The 18,618-nt window shown below is 41.0% G+C and overlaps 1 protein-coding gene across 2 annotated transcripts in view; it reads left to right on the plus strand.

The window, feature by feature from the left end:
• CD58 (CD58 molecule) overlaps positions 1-18,618 on the plus strand; it is a 54,311-nt gene that overhangs the window by 21,555 nt on the left and 14,138 nt on the right. For both annotated transcript variants that reach the window (XM_054565028.1, XM_054565029.1), the window contains exons 2-3: positions 10,676-10,966; positions 15,774-16,037. In XM_054565028.1, the coding sequence (XP_054421003.1) occupies positions 10,676-10,966; positions 15,774-16,037 (555 nt within the window). The remainder of the gene's footprint in view (positions 1-10,675; positions 10,967-15,773; positions 16,038-18,618) is intronic.

Genomic DNA, 18,618 nt, shown 5'->3' on the forward strand with positions numbered 1-18,618 from the left:
TATAAGATTCTCTCCTTCTCTTTAACCTTTGGCATTTTAATTATGATGCATCTTGGTGTGGTCCCCTTTGGGTCCAACTTGTTTGGGACTACCTGCGCTTCCTGAACTTGTATGTCTATTTCCATTGCCAAATTAGGGAAGTTTTCTTTCATTATTTTTTCAAATAAGTTTTCAATTTCTTGCTCTTTCTTTTATCCTTCTGGCACCCCTATGATTTGATGTTGGTACATTTAAAGCCTCTCCTCTTTTTCTGAATTCTGTTTCTTCTTTCTGTGCCAGGTGAATGCCTATTTCTTCCTTTTGTTTCAAATCATTGATTTGAATCCTGGGTTCCTTCCCTTCACTGTTGGTTCCCTGTATATTTTTCTTTATTTCACTTTGTATAACCTTCATTTCTGCCTTTATTTTGTGGCCATACTCAATCATTTCTCTGAGCATCCAGATCACCAGTGTTTTGAACTTTGCATCTGATATGTTGGCTATCTTTGTTTCATTTAGTTCTTTTTCTGGGGTTCCGTTCTGTCCTTTCATTTGGGCCATGTTTCTTTGTTTCCTCAGTTTGGCAGCCTCCTTGTGTTTATTTCTGTATATGAGGTAGATCTGCTTTGCCTCTGTGTCTTGGTAGTATGGCCTAATGTAGTAGGTGTACTGTAGGGGCCAGCGGCACAGCCTCTCCTATCACCCAAGCTGGGTACTCAAGGTGTACCCTTTGTGTGGGCTGAGGACACCCTCCTCTTGTAGTTGAGTCTTGGTTGTTTTAGGCAGGTCAATGAGAGGGATTTACCCAGGCCAGTCAGCTGCAAGGACTGTCTGTGACTACTGACCACCAACCTCTGCCCTCCATGGAAGATCAGCTGTGCAGGGGCAGGGTGGTGGTGCTCCAACGTGGCCTGTAGCTGTCCTCTGGGTGCACTGGCCCTGAGGTTTCTGGGGTGGTGCAGACCAAGGTCAGCCCGCACCTGTGTTTTGCCTGGGGCACCCTGCTTGAGCTGTGTAGCAATCTGAGATGGCTGCTACTTGTGTTGGGCTTGGAGATTCTCTGGAGAAGCTAAGCTGTGAATCTAAGCTGGCTGCTGCTAGTGCCCAGCCTGGAGCTCACTGAGGCCAGCTGTTGCTAGTTTGATAGGATTTAAGAAGTTGTGAAGCAGGAGCGGAGACCAACCATTCATATGGAAAAGCAGTTTAGGTTGGGTGAGGCAATCTTTGCGGACTTCCAAGGTGAGCCAAACAGTGCTAGCCAGGTTGATGGAGTCTCAGATATGGCACCAGCTTGCCAGCTCCATCTGGATGGATGTGGTTTCTTTAATTCTGTAGTTGTCAGGCTTCCATTCAACTCAATTTCTGATGGTTCTAAGTGATGGTTGTTCCATATTTTAGTTCTGATTTTGATGTGGTTGCATGAAGAGATGAACCAATCTGCCTATGCTGCCGTTCTTGACTAGATCTTCACAAAAGTTTTTTTTTGTAAACAGTGTGGCAACGTCTAAGAAAATAAAAAATCTACCCTTTGATTCAGCAATAATCCTGGAATACTCTTCCACAGATACAAAACCGTAAATACTTAAGGACATGTGCACATAGATAGTTTTTGCAGTGTTGCTGAGATAGAAGTAGCTAGGGATAAATGGGGTGTTAATCAATGATGGTGGCTAATTAATTACGTATGGCGCATTCATAACCTGGGATACTATGCAGTCATTAAAGAGAATAAAGTCAGGAATATTTTAGTCTTAGTGGGGGTAGCGATTGTTTAATGACCACGATGGTGTAGAAGGGTGGGAGACTCTCATTTAAACCCTTCATCATTTCTCTGGTATTTTTTCCCATTACCATGTATCCCTCTCTTCCACCTCCACCCACCCCCCTCTCCCCTGCAATCACCACACCTTTATCCATGGCCTTGAGTTCTTTTTCTTGTTTTGCTCAATCCCCCAACCCCTCAGAGCTATCAGACTGCTCTCTATGAGTCTGTCTCTATTTTGCATGTTAGTTCACTTTGTTCATTGGATTCCGCATATGAGTGAAATCACGGTATTTGTCTTTCTCCGACTGGCTTCTTTCACTAAGCATAGCATTCTCCAGGTCCATCCATGCTGTCACAAAGGGTAAAAATTTCTTTCAACCATCAAATAGTATTCCGTTATGTAAATGTACCATACCTGTTTTGTTCACTCACCTACTGATGGACACTCAGATCTTGGCTTTTGTAAATAATGTTGCATTGAAACATAAGGGTGCATATATTCTTTCAAATTAGTGTTTCGGGTTTCTTTGGATAAATTCCCAGACGTGGAGTCACTGAGTCATAAGGCAGTCCCATTTTTAATTTTTTGAGGTAACTCCATAGTGCTTTCCATAGTGGCTGCACCAAAGTGCTTTTACACCAAAGGTGCAGAAGGAGTCCCCTTTTCCACATCCTCACCAGCACTTGTTGTTTGTTGATTTAATGATGATAATCATTCTGACAGCTGTGAGGTGATGTCTCACTGGCTTTAATTTGCATTTATCTGACGATTAATGGCATTGAAAAATTTTCATGTCTGTTAGCCATCTGTGTGTCCTCTTTGGAGAAGCGTCTATTCTGGTCCTTTCCCCATTTTTTAATCGGATCTTTGTTTTTTGTTGTTGTTGTTGGTTGTATAACTTTTTTGTAAATTTTGGATATTAAGCCCTTATTACATGTATCGTTGGCAAATATATTCTCCTATTCAGTGGGTTGTCTTTTCATTTTGTTGATGGTTTCCTTTACTGTGCAAACACTTTAGTTTGATGTAGTGCTACTTGTTTATTTTCTTCTTTTGTTTTACTTGCCCAAAAGATATCAAGCAAAAATATTGTTACCAGCAATGTCTGAGATTTTACTACCTAAGTTTGTTTCTAGGTTTTGTGGTTTCAAGTCTAACGTTTAAGTTTATAATTTGTTTTGAATTTATCTTGTGTGTGGTGTAAGAAGGTGGTCTAGTTTCTTTCTTTCTTTTTTTTTTTTTGCATGTATATGTCCAGTTTTCCCAACATCATTTATTGAATAGACTATCTTTAGACCATTGTGTGTTTTTGCCTCCTTTGTCAAATATTAATCGACAATAAAGGCATGTGTTTATTTCTGGGCTCTCTATTCTGTTCCATTGATCTATATGTCTGTTTTTATGCCAGTACCATGACGTTTTGATAACTATGGCCTGATAGTATAGTTTGATATTAGGTTGTGTGATCTTCCAACTTTGTTCTTCTCTTTTAAGATCGCTTTTTGCTATTTGGGGTCTTTTGTGGTTGCATATAAATTTTTGGAGTATTTGTTCTAGTTCTGTGAAATATATCATCGATATCTTGAGAGGAATTGCATTGAATCTATAGATTGCTTTGGGTAGTGTGGACATTTAAATTATTTTAATTCTTCCTAACCATGAACACAATATGTGCTCCCACTTATTTGTGTCTTTTTCAGTTTCTTTCTTCAGTGTCTTGTAATTTTCTGAGTACAGGTCTTTTACGTTCTTGGTTAAATTTATCCCTAGGTATTTTATTCTTTTTGAAGCAATTATGAATGGAATTGTGTTCTTAATTTCGCTTTCTAATAGTTCATTATTGATGCATAAAAATGCAACTGTTTTCTGGATATTAATTTTATCTCCTGCTACTTGACTGAAGTCATTGATCAGAAGTAGAACGTAGTTTCTTGGTGGAATCTTTCAGGTTCTCCTTGTGCAGTATCATTTCATCTTCGAATAATGAGGGTTTTACTGTTTCCTTTCCAGTTTGGTTGTGTTTCATTTCTTCTTCTTGTCTGATTGCTGTGGCTAGGACTTCCAGTACTGTGTTGAGTAAGAGAGGTGAACCAGACATCCCTGTCTTGTTCCTGATCCTAAGGAAAACGCTTGTAGTTTTTGCCCACTGAGTATGATGTTGGCCGTGGGTTTGTCATATATGGCCTTTATTACATTGAGGTATGTTCCCTCTACTCCCACTTTGCTGAGAGGTATCATAAATGGGTGCTTGATTTTATCAAATGTGTTTTTCTGAATCTATTGAAGTGATCATGTGGTTTTTATCCTTTATTTTGGTTATGTGGTGTATCATGATATTGACTTGTGAATACTGTACCAACCTTACATCTCTGGACTAAGTCTCATTGATCATGGTGTATAATCTTTTTGATGTATTTCTGTATTTGGTTTGCTCTTATTTTGTTGAGGATTTTAGTATCTCTGTTCATCACAGGTATTGGCTTATAATTTTCTTTCTTTGTATTGTCTTTATCTAGTTTTGGATTTAGGGTAATGCTGGCCTCATAAAATGAGCTTGAGAATCTTTCCTCGTCTTGATTTTTTTGGAATAGTTAGAGATGGAGAGGTGTTAGTTCTTTGTGAAATGTTTGGTAAAATTCACCTGTGAAGCCATCCAGTCCACGGATTTTGTTATTTGGAATTTTTTTTATTACTGCTTTGATTTCATTAATTGTACTCTGTCTATTCAGATTTTCAGTTTCTTCCTGATTTAGTTTTGGAGGATTGTATGTTTTTAGGAATTTATCCATTTCTCCCAGATTTTCCAATTTGTTAGCATATAATTGTTGGTAATATTTCCTACAATTCTTGTGTTTCTATGGTGTCAGTTGTTACTTTTCTTTCATTTCTGATTCGATATGTGTTGGTCCTCTCTCTTTTTTTATTGATGACTCGGGTTAAAGGTTTGTCACTATTGCTTATTTTTTCAAAGGACAAGCTCTTGGTTTCATTGATCTTCTATATTGTTTTTAAGACTATTTCATTTATTTCTGCTCTGCTCTTTATTATTTCCTTCCTTCTACTCACCTTGGGCTTTGTATTGTTCTTTTTCAAGTTCCTTTAAGTGTAAATTAGACTGTTTATTTGAGAATTTTTTTGTTTCTTCAGGTAGGCCTATAATGCTATGAATTTCCCTCTAGAACTGCTTTCCCTGTGTCCCACAGATTTTGGATTGCTGTGTTTCATTTGTTTCAAGGTGTCTTTTGATTTCTTCCTTGATCTCATTGTTAACCCATTCAGTGTTTAGCAACATGTTGTTTAGCTTCCATGACTTTGTGTATTTTTCAGTTTTCTTCTTGTGATTGATTTCTAGTTTCATACCAGTATGGTCAGAGAAGATGCTTGATATGATTTCAGTCTTCTTATATTTATTGAGACTTGTTTTGTGTCCTAACATATGGTCTGTCCTAGAAAATGTTCCATGTGCACTTGAAAAGAATGTATATTCTGCTGCTTTGGGATGAAATGTTCTGAAGATAGCAATCAGATCCTTTTGATCTAGTGTGTCATTTAAGGATGTCTTCTTGTTGATTTTCTGTTTGGAAGATCTGTCTATTGAAGTCATTAGTTAAAAGCCCCAACATTATTGTATTACTGTCTGTCTCTTCTTTTATGTCCATCTGGATTTGCTTTACATATTTCAGTGCTGCTTATGTTGGGTCCCTAAGTGTTTACTTAGGCTGTATCTTCTCGTTGGATTGTTTTCTTTATCATTATATACTGTCCTTCTTTTTCTCTTACTATAGCCTTGGTTTTGAAGTTTATTTTCTTAGATATAAGTATTGCTATCCCAGCTTTATTTTTCTTTCCATTTTCATGAAATGCCTTTTTCATCCTTTTGGTCTGTCTGTATCTCTCCTTTTGAGGTGCATCTCTTGAAGACAGTATATATATGGGTCTTGTTTTCTTATCCATTCAGTTACTCTGTGTCTTTTGATTGGACAGTTTAATCTATTTACACTTAAAGTGATTATTGATAGATATGTGTTTATTGCCATTTTATCTATTAACTATTTTATTCTGTTTTTTTCCTTCTTTTCAAATCAAGCCCTTTAACATTTCTTGCAATACTGGTTTGGTGGTAACAAACTCCTTTAGCTTTTTCTTGTCTGGGAAGTTCTTTATTTCTCCTTCAATGTTAAATGATACCCTTGCTGGGTAAAGTAGCCTTGGTTGTAGGTTCTTGCTTTTCATCACTTTGGAGATTTCATGCCAGTTCTCTCTGGCCTGAAATGTTTCTGTTGAGAAATCAGATGACAGTCTTATGGAAGCTCACTAGTAGGTAACTATCTGCTTTCCTCTTGCATCTTTTGAGATTCTCTCTTTGTCATTAAGCTTTGCCATTTTAAATATGATGTGTCTTGGTATGGGATTCTTTGGGTCCCTTTTGTTTGGGGCTCTGCACTTTCTGGACTTTTATGTCATTTCCTTTCACCAGGCTTGGGAAGGTTTCTGTCATTATTTTTTCAAATGCGTTCTCAAACTATTGCTCTCTGTCTTCTTTTTCTGGTATTCCTATGATGTGGATGTTGTTACACTTCATGTTGTCCCAAAGATCCCTTAAACTATCTGCGTTTTTGGAAATTTTTTTTTCCTGCCCTGATTGAGTGTTTTTTTCAATGATTTTTTTTAAAGTTATATTTTATTATGTTGTTACAGTCATCCCAATTTTTCCCGCTTTGCCCATCTCCATCCAGCACCCCCTACTCCCTCAGTCAGTCACCACACTATTCTTCATGCGTATAAGCTCTTTGGCTACTCCATTTCCTATATTGTACTTTAGATCACCACGGCTATTCTGTAACTACTTATTTGTACTTCTTAATCCCCCAACCTTTTCACTGATTCCCCCACACTCCTCCGATATGGCAACCATCAAAATGCTTTCTGTATCCATGATTCTCTGTTCTTCTTGTTTGCTTAGTTCATTTTTTAGATTCAGTTGTTGATAGATATATATTTATTGACATTTTAGTCATAGTTTTGATCTTCTTTTCCTCAAATAAGTCTCTAACATTTCACATAGTAATGCTTTAGTGATGATTAACTCCTTTAGTTTTTTCTTGTCTTGGAAGCTCTTTATGTGCCCTTTGATTCTAAATGCTACCTTTACTGGGTAGAGCAATCATGGCTTAGGTCCCTGCTTTTCAAGACTTTGAATATTTCTTGCCAGTCCTTTGTAGCCTGCAAAGTTTCTTTTGAGAACTCAGCTGAAAATCTTATGAAAACTCACCTGTAGGTAACTAACTGCTTTTCTCTTGCTGCTTTTAAGATTCTCTCTTTACGTTGAACTTTTGGCATTTTAGTTATGATATGTCTTGGAGTGGACCTCTTTGCATCCATCTTGGTTGGGACCCTCTGCTCCCTGGACTTACATGTCTATTTCCTTCATTAATTTGGAAGTTTTCTTGCATTATTTTTTCAAATAGATTTCCAATTTCATGCTCTTTCTCTTCTCTTCCTGGCACCCCTATGATGCAAATGTTGGACTTCTTAAAGTTGTCCAGAGGCTGCATCTACTTTCCTCATTTTTTTGACTTTTTTTCTTCTTATTCTAATTGGTTGTTTTTTCCTTCCTTATGTTCCAAATCATTGATTTGATCCTTGGATTCATATACTCTACTGTTATTTCCTTGTAAATTGTTCTTTATTTTAATTAGTGTATCCTTTGTTTCTGACTAGATCTTTTTTATGCTGCTGATGTCCTCATTAAGTTCTTTGAGCCTCCATATAACCAGTGTTTTGAGCTCTGCATCTGATAAATTGCTTATCTCCATTTTGTTCAGTTCTTTTTCTGGAGTTTTGATCTGTTCTTTCATTGGGCCATGTTTCTTTGTCTTCTCATTTTGACAGCCTTCCTGTGTTTGTTTCTATGTATTAGATAGAGGTGCTCTGACCCTGTGTCTTGGTAATGTGGCCTAATGTAGTATGTGTCCTGTAGGGTCCAGTGGCACAGCTTCCTGTATCACCCAAGCTCAGTGTGCGAGGTGCATCCTTTGTGTGGGCTGAGTACACCAGTCCTCTTTCAATTGAGCCTTGGTTGCTATAGGCAGGGCAATGGGAGGTATTTACCTAGGCCAGTCAGCTGCAGGGACTGGCTGTGACCACTGACCACCAAGCTCAGCTCTCCACAGAGGATCAACTGTTGGGGTGTCCTAGTGTGTCCTTGCTTCTGCAATACCCCTCCTAAATTTTTATCCACCACCCATGGATATGAGACCAGCCTGTTCCACATCTCCACCCTCCTACCTGTCTGGATGGATGTGGTTTCTTTAATTTCATAATTGTTGGACTCCCATTCAACTTGATATTTGATGGTTTTGAGTAATGGTTGTTCTATAGTTTGGTTGTAATTTTGATGTGGTTGTGCAAGGAGGTGAGCCATGTTTGTCTATGCTGCCATCTTTACTGGAAGTTCTGATTGGGTGTTTTTTTCTACTTAGTCTTCCAAATCACTGATTTGATCCTCTGTTTTATCTAATCTACTGTTTATTTCTTCCTGTGTATTATTTATTTCAGGTATTGCATTCTTTATTTCTGACTGGTCCTTTTTATGGTTTCTGTGTCTTTTTTTCATGTTGTTGAGCATTCTTATAGGTATTATTTTGGACTCTTTATCTGGTAAATTGCTTGCTTCCATTTCATTTAGTTCTCCTGGAGAGTTCCTTTTATTCCTTTGGGGGCTGTTTCTTCATCTTCTCACTTTGACTGCCTCTTTGTGTTTGATTTTATGTATTAGGTAACTATGGAAAGACCCCGTTGCAGTCCTTAGTCAGACACTTTCTGTTACTGGCCCTGGGCAACCTGATTGGAGCTATCAGTGATCCACAGCTTGTGGTTCCCTCCACTGGTCCTGGGTGCATTTGGAAAGGACCAAGCTGCGGACCAAGGCTGGGTTTTACCAGCACCGGACCCTGTAGTGTCAGCTAAAGTCTCAAAGCACCCAGAGATCCGCCTTCACCTGTAGGCTGCCTTTTAGGCTTAGTCCCTGAAGGAACCTCCATCTGTGCTTTTTTAGCAGGGCTTAAGCTCCACATGGTGGGGTGAGAAGTTTTCCTGCAGGTGGGGCTGTTGCTTCCCCCCGGCTGTGCTGCCTGGAGGGGAGTGTTCTGCCTGAGAAAGGTGGCTTCTGCAGTATGGGGAATGATGAGTGTAGCTATCCTAGCAGCTGATCCTTCAGCTCTCTCCCCAGAGACACCAAGCCCAGACTCTCCTCATATGGCTCTAGTCCACTCTGCCCTCCCTCTGCTAGAGCCCAGGGTTAGTGGCTGCAAATGAAATCTTGTGTGTTGGTGTTTTAAGACGGTGTCTGTGTCTCTAGTTGTCTCTCCCTGGCAGACAGAAATCTTGCTGCTTTTCACACTGGGATATTACATTGGCTTTTTTTCTGGTTCTGATGCTGTAGGCTTGGGAACCTGGTTTGGAACTCCCCTGGCCTCTGAAATATCCCTCTAGAATTTCAGCTGCTGCCCATGTGAGCCCAGCCAACCATCTCATGCCTCTACACTTCCTACCTGTCTCAGTGTGGTGGCGTGGTTTCTTCTCTTAGTCCTTGATTATAAGGCTTCTCCAACTAGTCCTCAGTCAGTTACACAGGATGATTTTTGTATAATTTGGTTGTATTTCCAGTTGTTCCTGGAGGAGTTTAGTGTAGCTTCCATTTACTATGCCACCATCTTGGATCCTCCCTTCGTCCGTCTTTGTTGACAGTACTCCCCCTAGTTTGACCTGACTGGATTCTATCATAGATGCTAATCATGGCTTGTGATAGAAAGTTCGGATCAGTTCTAGCTTGCCACTCTAGTCCCTGAGTCCTTAATCTTCATTGCACCCTGTCATTATTTTTGACCTCAGTAGCTCCCCTGTCCACCGCGAAAGAGGCTTGACTGACAGTCACTATTAACTCCTCCCTCTCCCTTGTCCCCCACATCCAGTCACTGACTCCTGTGATTCTTGCCATGTGGATGTTGAGTCTGTCCACTTATGTATCCTGAGCGCAGTCTGCCCCATCTGCCACTCTCTCCTTGCTATTGCACTGCCTCTGTTTTGCTCTTCCTACCTCTGTGCTTGCGCCTGTCAACCACTGTTCACTCTACAGACAGTCCTCCTGCAGAAACTAAAATTACATAATGTTTATCTTTGGTTTAGAACCTCTCTGTGGCTGTACCTAGCCATCAGGATAAGTTCCAAACCCTTAGCATATCTTACCGACACCTCCAGCCTCCTGCTCACATACCAGCTCTGACCTGCCAGTGCTTGCCTCTGCAGCCTCCTTCCCTACGCCTCATCCCAATGGTCTCCTCATTTCAGCGTTGGAATTGCTTTTATTTACTCCAGCAGACCAAACTCCTTGATCTGGCCATGCCTTTGCAGTGCTGCTGCCTCTCTCTGTATCTCCATTCCTCCCCTGCGTATCCAGCCCTCAGCTGGCTAACTCCTCTCATCCTTCAGTGATTTGTCATCCTGTGTCGCTTTCAGCATGACTTCCTGGGGAAGGTCGTTATCTAGGTGGTGGCTGTCCTTGCCTTCCCAGTGTCTTCTCCACAAGGCGAGGCTCTTTGAGGGCCTGGAACGAGACCTGTCTTTCTTGCTGCCATATTCCCAGCATTGCCCACAGTGCCTGGCATGCAATTGGTGCCCCATAAATGATGGTTCCACCTCCTAGGTTTATGTGGGCCTCAATTAAAGAGTAAATTCTACATGGTCAAGCATCTTTCGCTTCATGTACTTTTTGTCAGCAGTTTATCAGCTTAGCACACAAAGTAGCTGTTGGATAATTTTTACCACTCAATTTAACTCTTTCCCCCAAGGAGCATCTTGGAAGATTGTTTTCTATTTTCAACAAAGTAATATTGTTTTTTTTCTAACCAATTATTTTGTTGTTCTCCTAGATTTCAACAGCTGTAAGAACTTATCTGGAATTGTGAACAAGAGTATCATTTTGTCTCCATTGAACACTCAACCCATTACAGAGATTATATGGAAGAAAGAAAGGAATAAAGTCATAGAATGGGAGTCAGGAAGTGATGTCAAATCTTACCCACCTTTTAAAGGTAGGGTTTCTTTAAACACTCAATCAGGTGACCTCCACATCTTGAATTTAACATCATTGGATGAAGGTGAATATGAAGTTGAAATGCAACACTCTACAAATATCATGAAATTTTATGTTACAGTCTTTGGTGAGTATTACATAACTTGGTTTGTTTAAAATGGCAAATTTCCATTTTTTTAAAGAGACTTATACAAATTAATAGCTTATGAGAAATAAAGCAATGTGTTATCCCATGGAGGCAGCGTTTTCCTCTCTTTCGGGTACACAGAGCCACTTTTCCCTCGTCATCCTCTGGGCGAGGGAGGACGTGACTGAGGTGAGGAGACCGGCACCATGTTCTTGAAAAGGATGCTGTGGCAGCAGCGACCTCAGAACTCTGAGCTCCCCTGATAGGTGACGGCGCTCTGTACATGAGAGTTTCTGTTTCTCCCTGCAGCCCCCTGAGAGTGGCTTTCCGATGTCCCTTTAAACCGGAACTGGGGATACACTACAGGTTCCCCCGTGCTTCTCATCGGTGCTTCCAGGTTGTTCTCCCTCCCTCGTCCCTGCAGTTCCTCCCTCGTTGCGGTCATCTGCAGGCGCGTGAACCCACCCCCGGGTTGGTTGGTGCAGCTCTACTGAGAACTAACGTGCACGCATCGCCGCGTGGGTGTCAGGCCCCGGCACGGGGGTCTGAGGCGCAGGTGCCGGGAAACGACCGCGACAGGTTCAGCTAACCCCTGTCTCCTCACAGAGCCGCAATAAGGAGAAAAGAAAGAAGAAAAGAAAAAAGAGAGAAAAGTTTATTCTTGAGTTGAGAACTCTTGATGGCTTTCCTGTGCGTCCTTCAGCAGCGTTAGGTGTCGCCCCCATGCTGGACATCGCGTTCCTAGCGCCTGTTGTCTTACACTGGACGTGTGTGCCTTTGGACCTCCCTCCAGTTCCTCCTCACCCTCCCCTCCGCCTCTGATCGTTTCTTTCTCGGAGTTTGGTGGTTCTTTCTTTTTTTAGATTCTATGCATCAGTGAAATCGTACAGGACAGCACTTGTCTTTCTCTTTCTGACTTATTTCCCTTAATGTAATTTGATCATGGCCCACCCTTGTGGACCATGTTGTCGCAAATGGTCGGATTTTCTGTTTTTATTTTTCTTTATTTTTTTTTTTTTACATTTTATTTTCCAGTTACAGTTTAAATTCAATATTATTTTGTATTAGTTTCAGGTGTGCAGCATAGAGGATAGACAGTCATACACTTTACCAATATTTCAAGCACCCAGGATTTCTTTATTTTTTATGGCTGAATAACATTCCATTGTATGTGTGTACCACAGCTTTTTTACCCATTCGTCTGCTGATGGACACTTAGTTTGTTTCCTTGTCTTGGCTGTTGGACATAATGCCTCAGTGAACATCACTCCAGTTTTTCTGGATCATTTTAGTGCCTGGTTCATTTTCACTGTTTCTGATGTTTCTGTTGTTGTAATTCTCAGTGATTGTAATGTTTAAATAGAAGTTATTTTTAATTTCCTGATTTCTTAGACCTTGCTGTCCTCTCCTGTAATGATCTGGTTTGAGAATATGGCTTTTAGCCTGCGGCCGTGAGGAGCCACTGTATTCAATACTGAAGCAGAGGTGTGAGTTCATGAAATATATTTTTGGAAATATGTTTTTGAAGATTAATCAGATGGTAGGTATTTATGATGGATTAAGAAGAGACCAGGTTAGAGGCTACTGTGATTATTCAAGTAGGCAGGGGTATCGCCAAGGCAAAGTTGAAAGATGTAAGATGACTTAAAGTTTAATACTTACATGGCAGAATGATTGGTTATACTCTTTCTTAGAAATGAGGAAGTCACACTTTTTTGAGGGTGTGTTAAAGTGACCTGACATCATTCTTCTGGAGTCAGGCCCTAATGGAAGACTTTCAGAAGGGGTATTTTAGAAGTGGGGATTTCCCAGCATCTTTTCTATGTATGTATACGTTGCTGTCCAGCTTTCCCTTTTCCCTCAAAGTCCCCTTAAAATTTCCACTAATAACGTTTATTAGTTCTTTCACGTCCCCTTACAACCTTTATTGCATTAGTAATGTTCATAGAAGTAGAGTTAACTGATCTATCCTTAAGTGGTCCAGACTGGTGTATAACTTTTTATTAAAGTTAATGGAAATATACAAATGCCATCGCATATATATATATTTATATATATAAATATATAAATAAAGGAAATTCTCGTTTCTTACAGAGCAGAGATCTGAATTAACTCATTATAATGTGACTAAGTTATCTTAGGGGATGAAGTGGGCACATTTTTTGCCTGTTTAATGCTGCTTAAGGTGCAGCTATCCCTTTGTTAGTTATAGCTGTGGTAAGTCCCATCGTAGTGAGAGAATATGAAAGGCTATAGGCAGGAAGATTGGAGGTGAAGTTCTGATCCAGATGTTGCAGGAAGGTTTGCATACTTTTCGGTGAGCAGGTAGGCTCGGCTCTTCCAGGCGTGGTATGTGACGATGGCGGTGTAAGGAAACTCGCGCAGGAAGAGCTTCTGTAGAGCTAAGTGGGCTCTAACAACAGAGAAGATACTACTACTAGCGCTTCCACGTGTCTCCCCTCACAGCACTTTCATAGCCCACTTGGCCTTTACAATGACCTTATAAAATATTATATTTCCTTCTACAGATGAAAATGAAACAGACTTAGCTCTGGCTTTGTCCATTTGGAGAACAGGAACCTGGGCTGGATGGCTTCTATAACGTCTCATGGCTCCTACAGGAGATGTCGTCCAAGGTCACACAGCAAGCCAGGGCTCACACTCACACCTCCCAACGCCTGGTCCCTGACTCTTCTCATTGTACCCCGTGCCCCCATGAGGAGCTTTGGCTTGCTGACCTTGAGCTCCATTATTATGATTATCAACTCATTTCATCCTCATCACAGTTGCGTAGGGTAGATATCATTTGTTTCCTTATGTGCAGGATAGGAAACCTAGGCACAGGGCTTAAGTAACTCCCCCAAGGTCAAGTGGCTCTTAGTAGCAGAGTGGGACGTGAACCCACGGCAGCCGGTCCATGTGCATGGCCACCACAGCATTGCTTTAGGGGAGCGAGCTATTGAATTGACATTGTATAGAGTGGAGGGAGTAATTTGAACACTATCTCTCTGACTTTATTTCTCTATCCATCCATCCCTCCAACTGTGCCACATCATCCTCCTTATTTAGGAGCCAGCTCTGTGACTTGCATTATGTCAAGTGCTGCGGTTAAGAGGTGAGCCTGATCTTGTCTTTGCCCTCCAAAGACGCACAGCCTGAAGGGCGCCGAGGCACCTCTGTTCAGTTTAGAAAGTGATGAAAGACTAGACATGGCCCAGCAGGTCAGCAAACCCAAATCTGTAACAGAGCCCACGCCCGGACCCCCAGGGATGGTGGGGCCCAGGGATCTGGGTTTTTAGCACACACCTCAGGTGATTCTTACGCCCGCTGATGTTTGAGAAATGCATCTACATAAGGAAGCTGGAAGCTCAGGAAGCGGGCTGCTCCTGAGCGCTGCCCGGCCTCGGGGCAGAGGCAGGCGGAAGCGAGTGTGGCACCTAAGGCAGCCATGCCCGTTTCTGAGCTGGAGGGGCTTCGGGAGCTGGGAGGGGGTGTGGTGCGCAGGCTGGACCTGAGGAGGCTGGGGGACAAGGGCTGCGGGCTCTCTCTGCTTCCAAGACAACTAGAGCAACTCCTTATCCTTTGGAAGGATAATGATCAGCTGCCTAAGGTTGAATTTCGAGAAAGGTTTCCAGTGCTTAAAAGAGATTAAAATTTCTTTGAAAGATTTTATGGCAGCATAACAAGTTATGGGAGCTAGATTAAACCTAAAGGCTGAGGAAGCCTCAAGCAGAAATGGAAGGCGTGTGTGATTTGGGTCTCTAGCAAGGTAGGCTGGGTGTCTGAGCGAGAAAGAACTTAGGAGGAGAAGACGAGAGGAAGGATGAGGTGAACACTTCGAGTTTTAGATTATTATTTGGAGCTTAAGTAAGTGTTCCTTTGCATTTGAAAATATGATTTGAAATGACAACGTATTAGTCCATCACCTTGATGAGCTCTACTGTAATTTGCTTTGTAGGAGGTATTTATAATGCATTGGAATTTTATTATCCAAATGCTCCCATGACTTTTGGTTTGCATATTTACATATTTTCTCAAATCTCATATGATTAGCTTTGGGGGGAAAAGGAGAGATGCAAGAAGGCATATGAATTAAATACACAACTAGTGGGACAAATTAGCAGTAAGATTTTAGACGGCAACGATGGTACAACGTGCCGTGTGTCTTCACCTGCTGTGTGCAGATCTGGGCTGCCCCAGCCGGCAGGAGGCGCTTCCTAGAGGAATCCTGGGAGCGAGGCCCCTGGGCCAGCAGGTGTCTGACCGAGAGGTGCCACGCCTCGCTTTCTCTGTCGGCAGGGCCAGCCCACAGGAGTTTTGGCAAAAACCCTTTGAGTCAGATAGCTTTTGGGATTAAACGTCTTTTCAATTTTAGAAAGGTGATAGAAACTATTTCCTCTCTGTAAAGAAGCACCCCACTTAGCTATGGGGAGCACCCTATCCTCAAGTATGTGCTGATTTTTAGTCAAATACGATAATCAATATTTGAAGTAAGTGAGAAAAATAAAAACGATAAATCCTCATGGCAATTCAGGCAAGGACTGGCAGCTCAATAACTTTGCCACCACTTTGTCTAAGATCTTCGGGCTTTCGGAATTGAGGACGAGGGATGTGGGGCCTGTGTGTGTTCTGAATTTGAACAGGTAGGTCAGACTCAGAGGAAGAGAGAATTCTCTCCTGTCGCCACCCAAGGAAGTGGCCTGCTCAGCTCTTCAAGTTCACAAGAAAGTGGGGAGCTCTTCCTAAATTTAAAGATGATGAATCTAAATAGTCCTCTTTTGTATTAAATATGACTTCTTTCCCCCAGATGCCCTCCCACATCCGATATTAGGGTGCATGCTGACTAACGGAAGTATTAAAGCCGAGTGCGAGGTTCCGAGCAACTACAACAGGCATCGAGATCTGTTAAACTACTCGTGGCATTGCGACTTCCCACAGTGTGAAAGGAGTGCAGAACCTGTGTTGTATTTTGACAAGATTGGTGACCTCTCACAGAATGTCCGTTGTTTTGTGGCAAATCCTGAGTCTAACAAGTCATCATCGGTCGTTTTGTCAACCTGTGTTCCAACGGGTGAGTAAATCGATAACTGTTCTGTGGGAGAGCCTCTGTGCCAGGGGGGTTCGTGAACCAGTGGTGGATTTGGGTTTCAGACCACAGGTGTAGTGGCTACATTGCACAAGTTTGAAATGTAAAATAAGTTATAATTTTCATAGACAGCCTGTTAGAGATAAAAAGCTAACATGGTTAGCACTTCCTGGGTCCTACCCACTCTAATACATGTGTTAATTTTCACACAACCCAGTGAGATGAATACTAGTAATTATTCCTATTTTATGGGAAGAAACCAAGACACAGGGAGTTTGAGTTGCCTGCCCAAAGTCAACAGCTAGTAAGCAGAGGAGCCTGGGTTTGGAATCAGGCCATCTGGCTCCAGGACCCCTGCTCTTGCCTACGTACAATACTGCTTCATGACATTCTTAAGGACAATTATGTTCGTACATGTGCTACAAGATTATGTATTTGATACACTTCTCTCAGCCAGTGATTTTCAACTGGTGTGCCACAAGAATTTTTAAAGCTTGCAATACCTGAATATTTAGTCAGGGGCACGGACCTTTTTCCGTTAGGTTGTCAAATAAAAACATGGTAACAGCCAACACAATAGCCATCCAGTGTGAATGAATACAAATTTTGCTTATTTTCTTGTTAGACTGGAAAAAAAATTTTTTTTGATGTGCCGTAGAATTTTAGTAATTGTAGTTTATGTATGCCATGGGGTAAAAAAGGTTGAAGATCACTGGTCTAGGCTAACACTCAGCTGATCTCATGACAAGCTGTCTCGCCTGTGGTCTTTTTATATTGTTTAAGTCTTACGTACATTTGTAATTGGCAATTTTTATGATGTATTTTTTATGCTGTATCTTCAGTTTACAAACAAAAGGATCAGTGATTTGAAAGTGGTCCATTAAAACATAAAAGGTGAGATGAATTATAGTATTAATTATAATTCAGAATGTCGTAATTGTATATAGCAAGCAGGATTCCCAGAGAACAGATAATATGAGTTTCTTTGGGGTGGGACAGGGTAATTCTGTGAATGATTTTTTTTCCTGACCAAGCAACTGAAATATAAAAGGACTATTAGTAAATATAATGAATATAAAAAACTTGAATTTTATTTGATGAATGAGCCAATGTATCACACCTTTTGAAACTTCAAATAGCAACATAAAGCCATTCAAGTTATGGTTTTATTTTCAGACAAAGCAGTGCGACTCCTCGGGTAAAAACAAATATTTGCAGAAAAAGTACAAAACGAGTACCAATTTGTAACTGATGGATTTGGTCCCTGAAGACAGAGAAATGACTAAACCCATAGAGGTGTCACTCAAAGTGGCACTATTTGCGCAAGTCACACAATTGCCAAGAAGATTTAAAAACCAGCTGCAAAGCTAATGACAGTTGTTATGCTTGGAATGGAAAGCATTTCAAAGCAAGCAAAGGAATGCTTAGAGGAAACGTTCCTTTATTAATTCCACCCCTTGGATATGGCATCCTACCCAAGTCATGGTGCATGGGAATACAGTTTATGTGCTAGCAGATAGCTGCTTTATAGTGGGCGTGACAAAAGGACAAAACTAGTGTGCAGTGCACAGGACCAACAAGGACAAAGAGGCCCGCCGTGTACAGAATGAGCAAGCAGGGGGAAATTTTGAAAAGCTCCCAGTGTTCCAGGAGGAAAAATACTTGGAAATAATTTCTGCATAAGATCCTCTAGAATTACATGGAATATTTTAAGAGACTTTCAAGCATCCTGGCCTTGCATGGGTTTCATTTAACATTTGCCCTTAGAATTGAGTGCTAATGCACAGAGTCCCAATTATAATGAACGCAAAGTGGCCCACTCCAAAACATATCATTATTAAAAGGCTAAAGGTTAAGGATAAAGAGAGACTGAAAAGCGAGAGGAAAGAAGTTAGTTACCGGAAGGTTGCCACATTGGCGGTGAGGAGCGGGGAGAATGAGTGAAGAGGTGAGGGCGTTAAGAAGTACACATAGTAGTTACAGAATAGCCATGGGGATGTAAAGTTCAGTATAGGAAACGGAGTAGCCAAGGAACTTACATGCACGACCCATGTACATGAGCAACGGTGAGGGGGTGGCCTGAGGGGGTGGGGGGTGTAGCATGGAGGGCGGCAAATGGAGAAAAATCAGGACAACTGTTAATAACATAATCAATAAAATACAATTAAAAAAAAGAATTGAATGCTTATGTAAAACGCTCTTCCTTGTAGATACCTTGAAGAAAAGAACGTCACCATAATATTCCTCTCACTGATACAAAATGAGAAGTTATGAATTTGAGAACAAACCCTTTTTTGTTATTAAATAATTGTGATTCATCTTTTTAAATTTCCCCCCAAATTGATTGTTCACGTTACATTGTAGATTTTGAAAGTTCGAGAGACATTGCTAGATAGTTCTTAGGTCCTTTAAATCCTGGAGAATATGTTGACATACAAGATATATATATATATATCTATCTATATCTATCTATAGATATATCTATCTATAGATATATATATATATCTATATATATCCAGGGTCCTCTGGTATTCAGTAACCAAATGTTTTCTCTTTTGCAAATCTG

The sequence above is a fragment of the Pteronotus mesoamericanus genome, unplaced genomic scaffold, assembly GCF_021234165.1.
Source record: "Pteronotus mesoamericanus isolate MK-2021 breed Mesoamerican mustached bat unplaced genomic scaffold, CSHL_Meso_final scaffold_99, whole genome shotgun sequence".
NCBI lineage: Eukaryota > Metazoa > Chordata > Mammalia > Chiroptera > Mormoopidae > Pteronotus > Pteronotus mesoamericanus.